The sequence below is a fragment of the Arvicanthis niloticus genome, chromosome 21, assembly GCF_011762505.2.
Source record: "Arvicanthis niloticus isolate mArvNil1 chromosome 21, mArvNil1.pat.X, whole genome shotgun sequence".
NCBI lineage: Eukaryota > Metazoa > Chordata > Mammalia > Rodentia > Muridae > Arvicanthis > Arvicanthis niloticus.
In genome coordinates, this window is record NC_047678.1 from 39206827 (window position 1) to 39226465 (window position 19639).

The 19639-nt window shown below is 45.5% G+C and overlaps 1 protein-coding gene across 2 annotated transcripts in view; it reads left to right on the forward strand.

Moving 5' to 3' along the window:
• Positions 1-343: 343 nt before the first annotated feature.
• Positions 344-19639, forward strand: part of Ctdspl (CTD small phosphatase like) — a 120701-nt gene continuing 101405 nt past the window's right edge. Inside the window, exon 1 of one of the 2 annotated variants that reach the window (XM_034483903.2) lies at positions 344-510. In XM_034483903.2, coding sequence (XP_034339794.1) covers positions 432-510 — 79 coding nt within the window. In that variant the 5' untranslated portion in view covers positions 344-431. The remainder of the gene's footprint in view (positions 511-19639) is intronic. The other variant, XM_034483902.2, reaches the window with a different exon arrangement.

The window sequence follows — 19639 nt, forward strand, 5'->3', positions numbered from 1 at the left end:
CGGGACACACCCACCCGCCCGCCCTCCTCGCTTTCCTCCTTCCCTCCCCCTCGCGCTCCCTCTCTCCCGCCCTCCCGCCCTAGCTCCGCGCTCGCTCCTTCTCTCCGTCGCCCGCTCGCGCTTCCCGCGGCGCCGGGCCTCCCGCTCCGCCTCTCCGAGCGCGGCTCTCCCGGGCGCGGCTCCGGGGTTCATGCTGACGAGGCGGCGGCCGCTCCAGCCCAGCGGCGGCGGCGGCGGCGGCGGGAACTGGGGCGCGGGCCCCGGCCGCCTTTCTCGGAGCGCGGGGCCGGGCGGCGGGCGCGCCCCGGCGGCGGCGGCGAGCGCCCCACCGCGCCGCGCCCCTGCGCGCCCCCTACGCCGCGCCCCCGCGCGCCCCCCGCGCCTAGTTTGCGGGGGGCCGGGCCTGCGGGCGGCCGGCGCGGCGCGCACCCATGGACGGTCCGGCCATCATCACCCAGGTGACCAACCCCAAGGAGGATGAGGCCCGGTCGCCCGTCGCGGGCGAAAAAGGTGAGGAGAGGCACGGGCAGCTTCCGCGGGGGGCGTGAGTGCACCCTGAGTCGTCGGAGTTCTCGGTGTGCGCCCGTACGGGCGTGGGGGAGGGGTGTACCGGGCCAAGAGGGTGCGTGGGTGTGGGGTGCGCCTGGAGCAGAGAGAGGCTGCGAGGAGGGTGCCTGTGCCAGCTGAGCTCCTGTGAGCCTGCATGAGGGGCTGAGAAGTTGGGATCGGATGTGTGCACTGCACAGAGCTGTTTGTTTTAAGTGTGCATGCAGTGAGTGTGACAGGTTGTGTGTGCTCGGGCCAACTGAGAGATTGCAAGGGCGTGTATGCTCCTAGCAGATTGTGTGTGTTCCTGACAGGCTGTGAGTTTGTGGACTTATGTGGAGGACTGTATGCCTCTGACTGAGAGGTGGTGAATGGTGTTCAGAGCCTGAGACTGTGGACCTTGGGTGTGTGTGTGTGTGTGTGTGTGTGTGTGTGTGTGTGTGAATGTGTCTCTATGCTATCCAACTGTCAAAATGTATTGTGTCTCTCTGCTGTGTGTGTGTCTGTGTGTGTGTGTGTGTGTGTGTGTGTGCCTGTCTGCCTTTGACCAAGATCCTGTGTGTACACACGTGCACACATGCTTGTGCCTGCCTGTGCATAGCACAGAGAGGCTATGTCTTGAGACTATTTAGTTGGTTGTGCAAGTGGAGGAGAGAAATGAGGAGCAGCGCTGACCTCACAACACCACACACACACACACACACACACACACACACACACACACGCACATGTACACACTTCCTTTTTAGCTCATCCCCCAGCCACCAACCAGCCTGTCAGGAACTCCACAATCTGGCATTTCGGGCCTCTTGTGGGAGTTCCAGGTAGCTCTTGACAAACTTAATGTGTTAGAGCTGTCTGTCCCCTTTTGGGTAGCTGGTCAGGGGCTAGCCAGGCAATGGCATGCTGCACCTGGTTTGTTTGGGGGGTGTATTCTGGCCCCAATCCCTTCCTCTGTTTACTTTTTGCTCTTTCTTGCTATGTTGACCCCTCAGCGAACTGACGTCTTCACATAAGTGCCTGGAGTCACTGTGTCCTGTTGGTTGGACAGACTGTTTTGAAGAGCTAACCAATCTGGCATGGTTTGCTCTGGCAACCGACTCTTGTTTCATAGTCCTTCTGCCATGTGTAGTACAAACACATAAGTCTCCCTCCACTCCTTGAGGACCTGCTTGTCCCCTCCAGCCCTGGGCTGGCCACAGCAGGCACTGGAAGACTCAGGTTTCTTTCTATGAGCCTCCGCCCTCTGTGCTTGTGCTGTGAGGGAGGACTGCACCCTCCGGGATGGAGGATGAGGTAGAATGAGGATGGGAGGAGTGCTTCACCACCATTGCCCACACTGGACCCCTGGGCATGCCTGCCCGTTAGGAAAACACAGATTTTCCCCAGGTCCCCTCAGGTAGGGATTTGCCATCCCCTTTCACTCTGTAAACACTTCCTGCATCTACAGACTGGTTTCTAAATGCAAAATAAAGAATTCAAACATTTCCCCAGGAGTCTTCTATACCCTGTAAATGAGCTCTAAGAACCTGCAAGAGGGCATGGAGTGACTCCCACGACTTCCTGGGGCCAAAGTGGAGAGCTCCTCTCTGGTCTTTAAGGGACACAATAAGGGCCTGAACTCTTGGGGCCCTAGCTGGAAATGTCCCCTCACAGAGGGTCTTTGAAGGAAACTTCAAGAAAGCTTGGTGAACCCAGCATTCCTCTCTGCTGTGGACTTTATGTGATGGAACCCTTGGTTCTTGTTGGAAGAGGTGTGGTGGGAAGTTAGGGGATTCTTGTCAGGACCTGGTCCCTTTTGTTGCTCCCACTTCACTCCGGGAGTGGGCAATTTTGCGAGCTCCCCTGTCCTCTGACTGATCTGATTCCTGAAGCAGACAAGGTCCCTGGAAAAGCCAAACCCTGTACACGTTACTGGAGGCGCTTGCTCTGTGCGGCTTGTTGACATTGCCTTTCTGGACTGGCTTTTTGTATCTTTAACAGCCCGTTTTGTTTGTTTTCTGTATCAGACTGGTTACTTGTTAACTGAGTAGGGGAATTCCTTGCTTGCCGTCCTAGGGTGGGGTGCTTGGCTAGTAAAAGCATTAAAGTCCCCACTTTACCTGAGATTTATTTACTCCAAAAAGTTAATATAATTTTGATCAGTTGTAATATAACAAAATAATAGGTCAATTTTGTGTTTGTTTTTAAGTGTGTGTGCTTTGACGGCAATACAAATATGAACTGTTTGTTGATTGCATCCCCCAGCTCCCTTCAACTCCCCCCAACCCCCTCCAACACATGTGCCTCCCACTTTCATGCCTATTTCTGAGAATCAAATTTTGAAACAGCTTCTTTAGAATAATAAACCACCAAACAGGTTCAGCAGTGTTTCCAGCCTAAGCGTACTGACGATCTCTTCAGATAGGCAGAATGCATTTTGCATAATTTAAATTACGACAATCATTTGGTTATTAAGTATTGGGCCTGCGATGTTTGGAAGCATTTGTGGCAAGAAAGAGATGGATGGTCTTAAAATGTTTGCTTTCGTTATTTACTCTGTAAAATAGGAATGATGGGGTGACCGTTCCTGGGTTTGACTCCTGGGATGGGGGACGATGTAGGAACACGGAGGACTCCACGCCCTGCACCAGCGCGCCACGCTCCACACATCTGTTGAATTACCACTCTACACAGTGTGTGTGTGGTGGTGTACCACTCAGACAGAGTCACTGTCACTAGCTCTGGCTTATTACTTCCAGCTGTGTTTGATTGGATTGATGGTGTGAGGCTACAGAGAACAGTCCCCGTCAGTGAACTTTTCCTGCCTTGCTGTCACATAGCTCTTAGAAAAAGAGACAGAGATGGGAACGAGAAAGCCGTGGAAGAGGGAAACGGAACCACCACTGAGTCTGTGAGCTACAGCTCCTACTGAGAGATGTTTGGGTCCAATCAGTAGACTTGGGGGAAGATAAAAAAAAATGGTACAAACTTTTCCTGTTGTTAGGATTTATTTATTTTTATTTCACGTGTATGGGTGTTTTACCAGCGTGTCTCATGTGTGTGCCTGGTACCTGTAGAGGCCAGAAGAGGGTGTTGGATTCCCTGGAACTGGAGTTACAGATGCTTGTGAGCCACCATGTGAGTGCTGGAATTGAATCCCAGGTCCTCTATTGGAAACAGCTAATGCTCTTAACCATTTATCCATCTCTCCAGCCCCAGGAGTGCAAGCGTTTTAAAGCGTGAGGTGATGGCTTTGGCTGCAAGTATCAGTAAAGCAGGTTTCATGCAGCCTAGGCCAGCTCCTCTTTTTCAGGCGTCTGGTGACTGTCCTTGAACTGCCCTAGTGTTACAGCAGTGTAATTCTCTTGGCTCTCCCACCACCCTGTTGCATCCTGTCTGCAACCTCTCTAGTCTCCCTAGTCATCCTCAAGAGGGGAATAGAGACAGAGTCGGTCATGTTTATCCCTCTTACCTGGAAAAGTAGACCATTCCCAGGGACTGCTCAGTAAACTTGTTCATGCTTAATTGGCCAGAACTGGGTCACATGGCCTCCCGTAGCCTCAAGAAATGAACTCTCCAGTATGGCTAGCCCCTGTAGGAAGGAGCGAAGACCAGAAATAGAGGGAGCAAGTGTCATGCCAATGATCCCAGCGCTAGCGTGTCCTCAGAGCACTCTTCTTTCTGTTACAGAAGAGTCACCTCATTTGCACTCACAGACGGAGCAGGGATGTCGCTGCTGACAGCATGGCTTGCAGTAGCAACATTCCCAGCCGTCCCAAGTCAATGCACAGATAAGGTTGGACAGTGCACCGTCGTCACTGCACAAAGAATGCTACCTGATCGTTGGGAAAGACAGTTAAATTACATCTGAACATGCAGACACGTGCCTTTCAGAGCCATACGGACATGTGTCTTTCTGAGACATTTCAAAGCAAGAAATTTGAAGAATGACATAACAGTACGATCCTATCTTGTTTTTTTGTTTTTGTTGTTTTTTTTTTTTTCTTTTAACCAAACAGGTAGGACTGAACAAATGTCGGGAAATACACAAAAATTATCTCTGAGGAGATAAACCCACAGGGATGATTCCCTTGAGGGCAAAGGCTGAGTGGGGCAAGGGAAACAGGACACTTTGTTTCAACATTGATGAAAATGTACTTGTGTTTTAGGGACTTTTTTTTAACTAAGAAAGGACATTTCCCTTAGCTCTTTGTAGAGAAATAATTTGAAGGAATTCTACAATAACAAAACAAATCCCAAAAAAAACTCAATATGCAGAAATACCCAGAACATTTCAGTGCTAACTAAACAGCTTTGTGTGTGTGTGTGTGTGTGTGTGTGTGTGTGTGTGTGTGTGTGAGAGAGAGAGAGAGAGAGAGAGAGAGAGAGAGAGAGAGCGCCAATAGGTTTGCTGAAGAATACTGCAGGCCATTGCATATTCAGGCCCAAAGTTCTGAGTCTGCTTCTCATGAATGTTTGCAGCTCCTTGTCCCTTATAAAATATAATTTTAAATTTCTAAAATTTTATTTCATGTGTATGAGTGTTTTACCTACTTGTCTGCATCTGTACCATGTGCATGCAATGCATGCTGGGGCCAGGGGATCAAACAGAGACTGGAGTTATAAACAGTTGTACATTGCCATATGGGTGCTGGGACTCAAACCCAGTTCTCTGGAAGAACAGCTTTTAGTCATAACTCAGGACCTCCAACCTTGGAGGTGTTGACAAAATTACATCTAAGAGAAGGTATTTACAAGCAGTGATCATTTCAAATAACAGCATAGATTGAAGGAAGGTTTAGATTAACACTACGTAGACCAGGCTAGCCACAAGCTCAGAGACCCCTGCTTCTGCCTCCCAACACTGGGATTAAACATATGTGTTCCATGCCGGTCTTTAACTTTTATTTAGACGTAACTGTAGATTCATTATGTTCTTATAAGAGATCACACAGAGCCAGGTGTGGTGGCCTGTACCTCTACACTCCAAACTCTGGAGACTAAGATCACAGATTCTAGGCCAGCCTGTGGCAGAGCCCTTCGAAGAGCAAAGAAAGAAACAGGAGAAGGGAGGAGTCACAGAGGTCCTCTGTCTCCTCTACCCAGATCCCCTCAGCGTGACCAGGATGTTGATAATGACATGAATGTTATGAAGGCAGAAGTTCCTTTACAGGGGGCACGCTCTTCCTCCAAATTCTAGCCACACCCATTTCCCTTCCTTGCCCTCCCCTTCCTTGGCAGACTGGCAACCCCTAGCCTGTTCTCTGTTTCCAAAATGTTGTCATTTCAGACGCGTTAGCTAGGTGGGATCAGACAGAATCTGATCTTTCCTGCAGTCTCTGGATCTCTGGATCATCGTTCGGTTGCTGCTCGGGTTGATATTCAACCTTTTCTTTTTCACTGCTGTGTAATGTTCAGTGGTGTGAACACACCACAGTTTGATTGCTCACCCTCTCTTTTTCACTGCTGTGTAATGTTCAGTGGTGTGAACACACCACAGTTTGATTGCTCACCCTCTCTTTTTCAATGCTGTATAATGTTCAGTGGTGTGAACACACCACAGTTTGATTGCTCACCCTCTCTTTTTCAATGCTGTATAATGTTCAGTGGTGTGAACACACCACAGTTTGATTGCTCACCCTCTCTTTTTCAATGCTGTGTAATGTTCAGTGGTGTGAACACACCACAGTTTGATTGCTCATCCTCTCTTTTTCAATGCTGTGTAATGTTCAGTGGTGTGAACACACCACAGTTTGATTGCTCACCCTCTCTTTTTCAATGCTGTGTAATGTTCAGTGGTGTGAACACACCACAGTTTGATTGCTCACCCCCTCTTTTTCAATGCTGTGTAATGTTCAGTGGTGTGAACACACCACAGTTTGATTGCTCACCCCCTCTTTTTCAATGCTGTGTAATGTTCAGTGGTGTGAACACACCACAGTTTGATTGCTTACCCTCTCTTTTTCACTGCTGTATAATGTTCAGTGGTGTGAACAACACCACAGTTAGATGGCTCATCTTTTCAAGATTTGGGGTATTTTGAATAAAGCTGCCTTGAACACATGAACACTGTAAACTTAAATCCTCATTTCCTTGAGTAAATACAAGTCAGTACAGTTAGTGGGTCATGTGATAGTCACAAGCTTATTTACTTTTTTTTATTTAAAATTACTGTTTCAAGTGAATAAGTTTAAAAAAAAAGAAAAAAGTGTAACCCCCTCCCATCCAATTGCTGCGGTTAGAGGTGTGCATCACCATGTCCACCTTCCCCCTTTCCTTATTTGAAGGCTTTTCTAGTGGTTATCTTTCCTTCACTTTATGTATATAAGTACATTTTAGGTATAAAGGTATAAACTATACCATAAATAAAAAAATAAATAAGATCACTGTCTCCTTGAGTAAACATACCTTTTTGCTTTCTTACTACCAAGTAGAAGGCATCTGTTTCTCTAAAGCCTCTCGAGTTTTCAAAGTTGTCATTTTTAAACATTATTTCATCTTACCTGTGTATGTGCATGGTATGTCTTGCTTTGTCACTCTGCTGCATTCCCTTGAGAACATGGTCTCTCACTGAACCAGGCTGTGACCAAGTCTCTGCCCCCCTCATGGCTCTGCTGCACACAGCACTGGCTTTACAAACTTGTACAGCTTCTTCTAGCTTTTCAGGTGGGTGCTGGGGATTTGAACTTGGGTCCTTACACTTGTACAGCAAGCACTCTTACCCACCAAGCCACCCTCCTAGTCCCAGTCATCACATTCTTATAAATAAGGTAACTCATTATAGTTTAAGATGAAATGGTGTAGAGAAAGAGAGGAGTAAGCCACAGAACTAAAAACACAAACCCACCCAAATATACCCAGCAGACGTTAAACAAGAACACAGAGAAGATCGGATGAAGAATGGCTGAGGAGATGGCTCAGCTGTGAAGAATGCTCACTCCCCAAGCATGGGGGCACAAGTTCCAGTCCCCAGCCCATGTAAAGAGTCAGGCATGGGCTCACTCTCCTCAGAGTTTAATGATTGTCAGTAAACAAGTCCTATCAATGTCATACTGTGCTTTCTTCTTTAAGCAGTTAGAAATTTTGATCTAGATGCCCGTGTTAGCATGCAGACATATAGTCGGTGCTGTATACTTACCCTGAATCCCGTGTCTTCCTTGAGCTCACAGATTGGCTATGCGATTTTCTTGGATCCCTACAAGCTTTGACACCAGCCGTCATATCAAATAAGAACATTTACTTTTCTTCTTCAGATCTGCACGCCTTTTTAAAAAAATTTTTCCCGTTTTATCACACTGACTGGAATTTGGAACAACAGTATATTAAATAACTGATGAGGATGGATGATGTCTTTGCTTGCTCCGTCTTAGTTACTCTGTTCCCATGATAAAGCCATGACCAAGGCAACCCACAAGAGAAACGGTTTATTTGGGCTTACTGGTTCCAGCGGGATAAGACCTCGTGGTGGGGGTGCGTGGCAGCAAGCAACAGGCATGGCGGAAGGAAACGGAAGTGAGGGCTATCACGAAGGAAGTAGACAACCAGAAGAAGGGTTAAGTCTTTTTAGGTCAGAGCCCACTCCTGGTAATAGACTTCTTCCAGCCAGGCTATACCATCTAAACCAACCCCAAACAGCATTCCCAGCTGGGGACCAAGTGTGCCAATGCCTGAGACTGTAGGGGACATTTCTCATTCAAACCACGACAGCCCCCAATCTGAGGATAAAACCATTGCCTTTCACCAATAAATATATCAGCTGTTAGATTTTTGGTTCATGGGGTTGGTGAAGTTCCCTTCTATCCTGGGTTCTCCGAGTTTTATAGATAACTGAAGTTTTCCTTAGGCTTTTTCTGCATAAATGTGTACAACCACGCTAGTTAACATGACTGTGTATCTGACTTTTGAATAAGAAACCAGCTTGATGTCCTTGAAGAAAGTTTGCTTCAGCTGTGTAATTCTCTTCCAAGTGTTGATAAACTCTACCCAAGAGTGACGTTATCTGCTGTTTTAATTATTTATTTTCACGGATATTGTCTTCCCAATTTGATATCAACCTCATGGAAACACATCGGGGAACTTTCTGCACTGTTCCAGAACCAATTGTGTAGAACTAACGTGGTCCTTCTCAGCTGACATCATCTGGGCCTGGAGATTTCTTTGAGGCAGTTTTTAAATCTCCAAGTTTGATTTTTTTTTTCAGTAGTCGTAGAGATGTTTAAGTAATCTCTTCCATATGGATAGACCTGCAGTAGAGTGGATTTCGATACATCTCATTTAAGCTGACAAATGTCTGAGCTTTGAGTAGCATCCTTAGAGTTTATTCTCATGTCGACTTCCTAACTTGTACAGAACCAGTAACAGTGAGACTAGCAATCATTTGTGGTCCTGTATTGTCAGTCCTGCTAAGGGTATCTCAATTCTCCTTGGTCTTCATTCATTTTTTTTTCTTTATTTTCTTTGCTCAATTTTATTAATTTCTTCCTGCCTCTTGGTTTGGTTTGAGTCTGTTTTGAGTCCCTCCCCCTTATTGAGAAGTCCAGAGGTCCTGATGCATATATATATATTATATATATATATATGTGTGTGTGTGTGTGTATACATATATGTATATATATATATATACACAATATACACATTGAGTATATATACACAATATACACATTGAGCAGAAAGCTTAAGGCAGCTTGGTGCCAAGTGTGCATATCCTCCTCCAGAGTCTTCTCCCCCACTGTCAATAGATATCCAGCCTCCTGAGGTGATTACAGTTTCATGACCCTGTGTTGACTTCATCATTATCACTAGCACAGGTGGTACATATTAGGGCTCTCTGTTGTCGTCATTGTACATTTTATGAGTTTAGATAAAGGTGCTGTGATATCATCCACCGTTACAGCGCCTAACAAAATTATTTCATAGCCTTATAAACTTCCAGTGTCCACCCATCCTTCCCAGCTCCCAGCCTCTGACTACCTCTGGTTGTTGTTGTTGTTGTTGTTGTTGTTGTTGTTGTTGTTGTTGTTGTTCTACCTCTATAGGTTTGCCTTTTTCAAAGGTTCATCTGGTTGGAGTCACAGGGCATGTAGCCTTTGCAAATTGGCTTTCTTCTAAAAAACATTTAGGTTCCTTCATTTCTTCTCATGGTTTAAAATTAATTTGGGGGTTTAGAGAGATGGCTTAGAAGTTAAGATCACGTACTGTTTTATCAGAGGAACAGAGTTTTGATTCCAGTATCCATTTTTGGTGGCTCACAAATGCCTCTAAGCTCCAAGGGAATTGTCTTGCCCTCTGGTCTCTGTGGTGTGTTCATGCACATAACACATACACATTTGTTGTGTGCACACATACATGCTGGTGTGTGTAAGTGGATGTGAGGACCAGAGGTCAGTCTCAGGTGTCTCTCTTCAGGAGTTGTTCACATTGTTTTTGAGACAGGGTCTCAGGTTGGCCTGGAGCTCACTAGTCAGGCTAGGCTACATCCCTTGAATCCTAGGAATCTGCCTTTCTCTTCCCATCCAGCTCAGGATTGCAAGCGTGCTGCTCCGTGCCTTACCTTATGATCTGGGTTCTGATGATGGAGCCCTGGTCTTCATGCCTGCACTGCCAGAGGTGCTGCCATCCTGGTCCCCTCCAATCTGTCTTCAGTGTTGAATGACACCACGTTCCATGGATGTGCACCAGTTCGTTACCGTTTACTTACTGAAGGACAGCAGGGTTGCCCCTGAGCTCTACAGAATGAATAAGGCTGCCATGAACAACTGTGTCCGAAAACAACTGTTTCCAACTCATTTGGATATTTATTCCGACGACATTGTGGTGCTGAGAGTATTGAGTGTAGTTTTAAAGGAAACTGCTGAACTGGTTTTCCAGAGTGTAATTGTTAGTTTTCATTAGTTTAACTGCGATGCGTCTTGGCATGGATTTCTTTGGATTAGTCCCTTTCCAGTTCATTTTGCTTCTTGGATTTATGTCTCTTGCCAAATTTGGGGAGTTTTCAGACATTATTTCCTCGGGTCCTATCTCCCGGGATGCCAGCAACACCAAGATCCTTTTGTTTTTGAAATGAAGACTTAGTTATTTTTATTTGATATGTACGGGTGTTTTGCCTGCATGTCTGTGTGTACACCACAAGTGTGCCTGGTGCCCGTGAAGGCCAGAAGAGGGTGTAGGACCTTCTGGAAATGGAAGTATAGGGTATCATGAGCCACCATGTGGGTGCTGGAAATGGAACCTGGGCCTCTGTAGAAACTGTGAGTTCTACGAGGTTACTTTTGTTGCGATAGTCCTGGTGAGTTTTTCCTTTCATTCTCCTGTTGTTCAGATTGAGTAATTCCTATTATTCTCTCTCTTCAAGCTCGATGATTCTATTGTCTCAGTTCTGCTGTAGAACCTATCCACTGGGATATTTCCATCGCACTTACTTTAGGTGTGTGCGTGGTGGGGGAAGGGGAGTGTGCATATGAGTACCTGAGGCTGACATCAGGCGTCTCCCTCAGTCACTCTGGACCTTACATCTTGTGGCAGGGACTCTCACTTGAACCCACAGCTCACTAATTTTTCTAATGTGGGCAGCCATCTTGCTCCAGAGGGGCCCTGCCTTTACCTCCTGTGCGCTGGGATTACATATATGTCACCATGCCCGCCCAGATTTTGTGTAGGTGCTACAGAATATGAGCTCTGGTCCTCACACTTGTGTGGCAGGTGCTTTACAGAGTGAGCTATCTCTCAGGTCCCATTGTGCCTTTTAATTCTAACTTTCTGTTTATTCTGTATAGCTTCTTCATGCTGAGGTTTTCTATCCTCCCCCCTTCCACCCCGGTTGTTTTCAGTGTGTTTCAGTTGCTCATGGAGGCGTTTTTTATTATGGCTGCTTTGAAGTCTTTGTCAAGTAAGCCTATCATCTTTGTACTGTGGTGTTTACATCTACTGATGGCTCATTTTCATTCCATCTGAGATGTCCTGTTTTCCGTATAACAGGGAAATTGCTGTCGAAACCTGGAGAGCTTCATGTTATGTTGAGACTCTGGGTCTGGTTGAAACCTTCCACTTGACTCCAGCAAAAAAGGGGAACCTGTCTTGTTCTCTCTGTGTTAGCCTCATCTGACGTCTGCTTGGCAGAGGAGGGAGTTCAGTGGCCACATGGTCTTTAATAAGCTACAAAGGAATGACCTCATTATCTCTGTGGGTGTTGAAAACCATGACTCTTCCCACACCTCCTGGGATACCTTCCCGGTCTTACTGCTGCGTCAGGGTCTTCTCTAGCCATGTGGTCACTACTCACATCGCTGGGCTCCTTACCAGCCCTGCTCTGTCCATGGCGTTCTTTGTCCCCATCAGGGCTAGTGACATGTAGATTGTTACATCTAAAGGGAGTAGAATTCTTGGTTGGTAACCCTCAGCTATTTACTGGCTTTGATGGGGCAGGCCCACATGGTATATGTGTGCGTGCATGGTATGTGTGTAGTGTGGTGTGTGTGTGTGTGTGTGTGTGTGTGTGTATGGTATGTGTGTAAGGTGTGGTGTGCGTGTTGTGTAGTGTGTGTATGTATGTGTGTAGTGTGTGGTGTAATGTGCGTGTGTGGTGTACTGTGTGTGTATGGTTTGTGTTAGTGTGTGGTGTGTGTATGTATGTGTGTGCATGTATGCATGTGTACGTGTATGTGTTGTGTTGGTGTATGGTATGTGTGTAGTGTAATGTGTGTGAGTGGTATAGTGTGTGTGTATAGTATGTGTGTAATGTGGGGTATGTGTGTCGTGTAGTGTGTGTGTATGGTATGTGTGTAGTGTGTGGCGTGGTGTGTGTGTGTGTGGTGTACTCTGTGTGTATGGTTTGTGTTAGCGTATGGTGTGTGTGTATGTGTGTGCATATATGCATGTGTGTGTGTATGTGTTGTGTATGTGTATGGTATGTGTATAATGTATATGTGTGTGTATGGTGTGGTGTATGTATGGTATGTGTGTAGTGTGTGGCGTGGTGTGTGTGTGTGGTGTACTCTGTGTGTATGGTTTGTGTTAGCGTATGGTGTGTGTGTATGTGTGTGCATATATGCATGTGTGTGTGTATGTGTTGTGTATGTGTATGGTATGTGTATAATGTATATGTGTGTGTATGGTGTGGTGTATGTATGGTATGTGTGTAGTGTGTGGCGTGGTGTGTGTGTGTGGTGTACTCTGTGTGTATGGTTTGTGTTAGTGTATGGTGTGTGTGTATGTGTGTGCATATATGCATGTGTGCGTGTATGTGTATGGTATGTGTATAATGTATATGTGTGTGTGTATGGTGTGGTGTGTGTATGGTATGTGTGTAATGTGTGTGTATGGTGTAGTGTGTGTATGGTATGTGTGTAATGTGGGGTGTGTGTGGGGTGTAGTGTGTGTGTATGGTATGTGTAGTGGGGTGTGTATGCCAGATTTTCCTTTCATCCTCTGGCCTGTGTTACAGGGAGGTTTGTCCTGGGACTCCTGCCTATAGCTTTGCTTTTTGTCTTTCATATGCAGCTTCTTGAGCACCCAGTCTTAGATCCATGGAGGAAAAAGGAGTCCCTCCCTGGGTTAGAAATGGCCATATTCTTCTTCAGGCCTTATGGTTACTACCCAATTTGCCTTCTCTCTTCTCAGAATTGACTGCTCATCCCCAGTACAAAGTCCTGAGGCTTTAACCTTGTTTAGTGGGAAGGGAAGGAAGTTCGTCTACTCTATTCTCCTAGAAGTCCCTTGATTAACTCTTAGACTCAGCCAACTTCACATTGAATTTTAATTAGGTAGTGGTTCTGACACATTGTCACTGCTTATAGCCCAGGCTGGCTTTGAACTTGACCCGGTACTCACACCCGGTACTGAGAAGACAGGAGTGTTCCACCACTACCAACTACATGACATACTTGAAAGACTAGAGTTGGAAAAGTTCATATTAAAGGCTTATTTCAAGGGTGGGTGAGGTGGCTCTGTGGATCAAGATACTTTCCACCAGCCTGACAACCCACCTTGGATCCTAGGACCCACATGGTGGAAGGAAAGAACCAACTCCTGAATGTTGTCCTCTGACCTCCATACATACACTGTGCTGTGTCCCCACCCTTGAAATAAATAAATAGATGTGAGAAAGCTGTATTTTTAAAAGTTTTTATAGATCTGTTTATTGTAATTTATGTATACAGGTGTATTGCCTGCATGTGTGTCTGCGCACCACTTGCGTGCCTTGTGTCCACAGTGGCCAGAAGAGTGTGTCAGATCCCCTTCAGATAGAGTTACAGATGGTTGTGAGCCTGCACGTGACTGCTGGGAATAGAACCTGGTCCTCTGCAAGAGCAGCCAGTGCTCTAACCACTGGGCCACCTCTTCAGTCCCAGATGTTTATTTGTTTTTTAAAATAAAGATTTATTTCAGTATTGCATTAATTAACAGCATAAAATTCAAAACCCTCTTAGTGCTTCTAATAAGTTTTTTTTTTTTTTTTTAAAAAGCAGCTGGGTATGGTAATACATGCCTTTAATCCAAGCACATGGGGGGTGGGGGGGGGAGCAGCACTGTGGGTTTGAAGCTGGCCTTGTTCTATGTAGTGAGTTCCAGGCCAGCCAAGGCAATATAGGTAGACCTTGTTCATAAAAACAAAAACAAACAAACAAACAAAATAACAAAAACAAAGAGCCAAAAGATAAGAATGAATTAAGTCTAAAAGCAAATCTAGGTCAGCAAGGCTGATGTGACACTAGCTATTTGACCAGCTTTGGAAGGGTTAACTCTGGCCTTTTCACATAAAAATTAAGTTCCAAGTCCTATAGTATCACAATGTAAATGTGGGTTTTTTTTTTTTCCTGATATTCTGTTTAGTTAGTGAGGACGTCCAACCTCACATCTTTAATTTTATTTCTCAATTAAGAAACTCTTCCACTTTGGGGGTTAAACATGGAACGGTTTCTCTGGATTCAGCGCACATGGCCAGTGACGTTGAAAGTCTACCTCTCTCTCGCTCAGACTGCCTGGGAAGTGGGTCTGTGCACTACAGAGACTTGCCTCAGGATGGTTTGCTGGAGCACCCCATGGGGAGGAACCCCCTCTTGACACATCAGGTTCTTGGAAGGGACCACACACCTTAGACTATAATTCTCAACCAAAGGGCTCTTTCCCTGTTTGTACTGCTGAGGGGCAGGTTGGCAGGGAGGGAAGACAGGTCGTGTGAAAGTGCTCATGGGTCACTGGACCATTTGGCCAGAATGAGGTAGAGGATGGGAAAGAATTGGCCACCGTGAGTTTGCACACACACCTGTATATGTACATATCTGTTCATCACTGTTTTGGAAGAGATAGAGTCCCGAGGCCGGAGGTTTCCAGCCACTGAAGAGGGCAACAAAAGAATTCTCTCAGGAAATATGGAAATTATAATGTACACCTTAGAACTTATTTTCCATGCCTTAAATTCTTGCTCAGAAATTTAAAGTTCAGAGTAGGGCGTGGGCGTGTGGGGGGGAGGAAGGAGAGGGAGAGAACCTTTTTTTAAAAAATCTCCTTTCTTGGGCTGGCTCAGAGGAAAAAGCACTTATTGCACAAACTTGAGGACCAAAGTCCTGATCTCCAGAGTCTGTGTCTGCCAGATGTGAGTGGTGGCTTGTCTCTCATTCTAGCAGCCTAAGGGTGGAGAAGGGATCCCAGGAGCCAACTGTCTAACCAGACGACCTGAGAGACCCTGCCTCAATGCATAAGGTAGAGGGCAATCAAAGTCACTGCCGTGTCAGCCTCAGGCCTCCACACATACACACGGGTGTGAGCGTGTACCCTCCCGCACACATACACACACACCTTTTTTTTCCCTCCTTACCTTTAAATGTCTTTCCTCTCCTTCAATATAGTTTTTTTTTTAAACGGGAATATGTACGTGACTTAACATGAAATTAAGCAAATATTTGCCTTTGTAGCTCTGTGCTAGCCTATAACAGAGCTAAGCGTCAGGAACCGCTTGAAGCTCCAAGCAGGGTTGTGGACATTTATGTCTGGAATCATAACGGCAAACACTGGTGATATAATCCTCCTGAGCCGGGGCCCAATAACAAGCTGTCTTTATGAGTAGCAAAGATTATGTAATCCCCTAATAGTGCATGTTGGTTCTGAGTAGCTGTGTCAAGTCAAAAACTGAAAGGTTTCTTTGTAATTATAATTTGTATTAAGGCTGTTTGCCAGAATGTTCCCAAATCCCTGTACTGTAGAACACTCTAAAAAAAATCGAGAAGTGGCTGAACGTTCGATGACTGTAGCTGTTCTTACTTTTCAAAATTGGTACATAACCAAAGACCGCGGGGTGATGTTCCAGCAGCCCACGGAACAAAACACTTTCCCTTGTCAACGTGGCTTGATAAACGGAGCCTCGTAGGGTCAGTGAGAAAGAGTATGGTGCTTCACATTGTGCTTCTTGTATTCTGACCAAGATTTGGCTTTCATGCTTGGCCTGTTGTAAGTTCTGAGTACTGGGCTTGCATAAGCCTAAGTCATTGACTTGGACCAAAGATGGAGTCAAGGCAGTCTCCTCTTCCTGCCTCAAGAAACGGAATATGTTCACTTTTGTGTTGAGTATAGTAGTATGTTTAATGACAGTCATCAAGCAGTCCTAAAATCTGTATTGTTGTAAACTCTGCCTAATGTATAAGCACCAGCTGTGTGTGTGTGTGTGTGTGTGTGTGTGTGTGTGTGTGTGTAGGTTTGTGTGTGCATGCGTGTGGAGACCAGAGAGCAACATTAGGTATGCTTTCTCTGGTCTAACCTCCTTGCTTTTTTGAGACAGGGTTTCTTGCTTATCATGACTGTCATCAGTTAAGCAGACTGCCCAGGCTGTAAGCTCCATCTTCATCTCCCCAGTTCTGAGATGACAAGCGGTTTGTGGGTTGTGGGGTCTTACCCAGGTCCTCGTGTTCCCAAGCACTTTACTAAGTGACCTGTCTCCCCAGCCTGAGGCTTAAGTTTTCTACAACACAGGCGACGATAATACTACCGTAGACCTAACTTCTTCCCTGATTGATTTCTGGATTTTCTTCTTCTTGTAAACAGGGTTTCACTGTATAGCCTAGACTGGCCTGGAGTTTACAGTCGGTCCTGCCTCTCTTGGCTTTGATACTGTAGAGATACAGGTTGTACTATCATACCTGATGTCCTTGATTTTACATTTGATGCATGTATCAAAGTAAATTTACAGAAAATAAAAATCACCCCTTTTGGTGAAATACAAGTTTACAAAGCTTTGTGGGTTTTGACAAACAGAACCATGAAGCCACCTATCTCTACTGAGATAAAATGTTTCCACTGGCCCCAAGATAGTCTCTCTGGCATTTCCGTTGTGATTCCAAGCAGCCACCCACGTGACAGTCCCTGTTGATATTCTGCTTATCTGTCTTTGATATTGTCATCTCTTTTGCATGGCTAATGGTGTCTTATCATGCTGGGCTTTTGGGGTTTTTTTTGTTTGTATTGGCAGCAGAGGTAGAACCCAAGGTCTGTGTATATTAAGTACACATTCCACGCCCAGGCTAAGCCCCAACCTCCTAATGATGCCAAGAGTCCTTTTGTGTGTTTTAATTCTAATATTTTTAACTAGGTTGCTTGACTTCTTATTATTGATGTCTTTTAAATATAAAATGTTTTGCAAATATTTTCACCCAGAGTATGCAGCATGTTGGGGACTAACCCAGGACTTTTGCATATGTCTTTTTTTCTTTTCCCAGGTGGCAACATGTAGTTAAAGAAAACACACACACTAGCATGCATGCATACACAAAGGGACTGGAGCAATGGTTCATCAGTTAAGAGCATTCACTGATCTTTGGGGACCTGGGCTGGGTTCCAGTGGATCACATGCTCTCTTCTGGCCTCTCTGGGCACTGCATTCACCTGATGCATAGATACACACGCAGGCGGAACACCCAGACACATAAAAATAGCATAAACAAATCTTTTATGTATTAAAAATGCATAATGTAAAATTTACCATTCTAAGGGATCCATGCCATTGACGCCAGACACATTCATGTTGTTGCACAGCCAGCCAGCCAGCCATCAGCTGTCTGTCCATCCATCCCCATCATTCTTTCATATTGCAAAATTGAAAGTGTGTGTTCGTTCAGTGATCACTGGACATCTTCCCTCTCGCACACCCCCTAGCAACCATCGTTCTGCTTCTGTCTCTGTGATTTGGTGCTCCAACCTTCCTCTTTAACAGAGTGACTTCAGGCTTCATTTATGCCTAGCGTATGTCAGAATTTCCTCCTGACAGACTAGTATGTCAGAAGGAAATCGTGAATATTATCCATCTCTAGTCTTAAAGGTGAATAACATCCCCTTGTCTGTCTGGCTCCTTTGATTACTTTACTGCATCTGTTCACGGACTCTGTCTGCATCTGTGGTTTAGCTTTGTGGGTGATGCTATAACCCTCGCTATGAATTCTCACTTTGAGGTTCAGGGTTCATAATTACATGTAGATTTGCCAGACCATAAGGCGGTTCTACTTGGCATGTTTTGAGGAACCTCCATTTTTGCTTTTCAAGGCATTCCTGACAGCACACAAGGACCCCAGGGGTTTCACATGCTGCACATGCTTGTTATTTTTCTGAGTTTTGATTGCTTGCTTGCTTCCTTGGAGTCAGGGAAGGTTGAGACAAAGGCTTGATCTCCTTTCAATTCTCCTGCCTTGCCCTCTCAGGGTCCTGAGGTTACATCATGAACTACCAGACCTGGCTTTTCTGGGTTTTATACAGTAGGTATCCTCCTGCCTCTGCCTTCCAAGTGCTGGGATTAAAGGCATGTACCACCATTGCCCACATCTTTAAAAAAAAATTATTTATTTACTATATATGAGTACACTGTAGCTGTCTTCAGACACACCGAAAGAGGGCATCGGATCCCATTACAGGTGGTTGTGAGCCACCATGTGGTTGCTGGGAATTGAACTCAGGATCAATGGAAGAGCAGTCAATGCTCTTAACCTCTGAGCCATCTCTCCACTGCCCACCTCCTAAAGATATTTTAATATAGGCTTAAGCATAAGGATTATGAGAGAAAGATCCATTTAGAAAAAAAATCAGTCATATTTAAGTAAGGGCTCAGGCTCCTCAAAGGAGAGCCAGCCACCTTGGTTTACTGAGACAGTATCTCTAGCTGAGTTCATTGAGTAGGCTACACTACTGGGCAGCAGCCCCAGGACCCATCCGACCTCCCAGCACTGGGGTTTTAAGTGTGTACCACCAAACTCTGTGTGTGTGTGTGCGTGTGTGTGCGTATGTGTGTGTGTGTGTGTGTGTATGTGTGTGTGTGTGTGTGTGTGTTTTAAACATGGTTATGGTTTCTGGGCATCAGAGTCAAGTCAGTTTACCAACTGAGGTATCTCCTCAGCCTTGGTTGTTGATCCTTTAAGCTTTCATTTTATAGAGGAAAAAACCTTATATAGTTACTACAGAAATTAAGTGGTACGTAAAAGGCACTTGCCAAAATATATAAACACTTAACCAACGCATCCTAGACAAATGGTTATTGTTAGCTCTGACTGCTTGCTCAGTAAACATTGGTTGAGCAACACTGTCCTCCGCAGCCCCAACAGTCTCCTGAATGCACACGTCAGCAAATCGGGCTGTTTTATTAAGACAGTTGTGATCACAACTGTTTTGCATGTGCATGTGGTGTGTGTGGGGGGAGGGGGGTGCATGTGTGGAGGTCAGAGGACAACTTGTAGGAACTGGTCTCTCTACCACGAGGGTCCCAAGGATCAAGTCAAGTCATCAGTCTTAATGGCAAATGTCTCTACCCACTGAGCCATCTCACGAGTTCTGGCTCTTTTATTTGAGATACATAAGCACAGTGCTCTAAGGAAAGACTGTGCAAACAGCCACACTCTGCCTCCAAGACGGCCACGTGTTAAGCTCTCTACACGGGTGTCTTATTTGATACTACTTTAGGATACCGGTTTTGCCCACCGTATGACAGAGGAAACCAAGTCACAGAGGAGATAAACTACCCAGTTGGAAAGCCAGGAATTAACACTAGTCTGTCTGGCTCTGATGTTAAAAAGGAAAACTACACAGAGACTACCACAAACCCTTTTGATGTTTGTCTTGAAAGCCAGCAGTTATGCATCTCTGG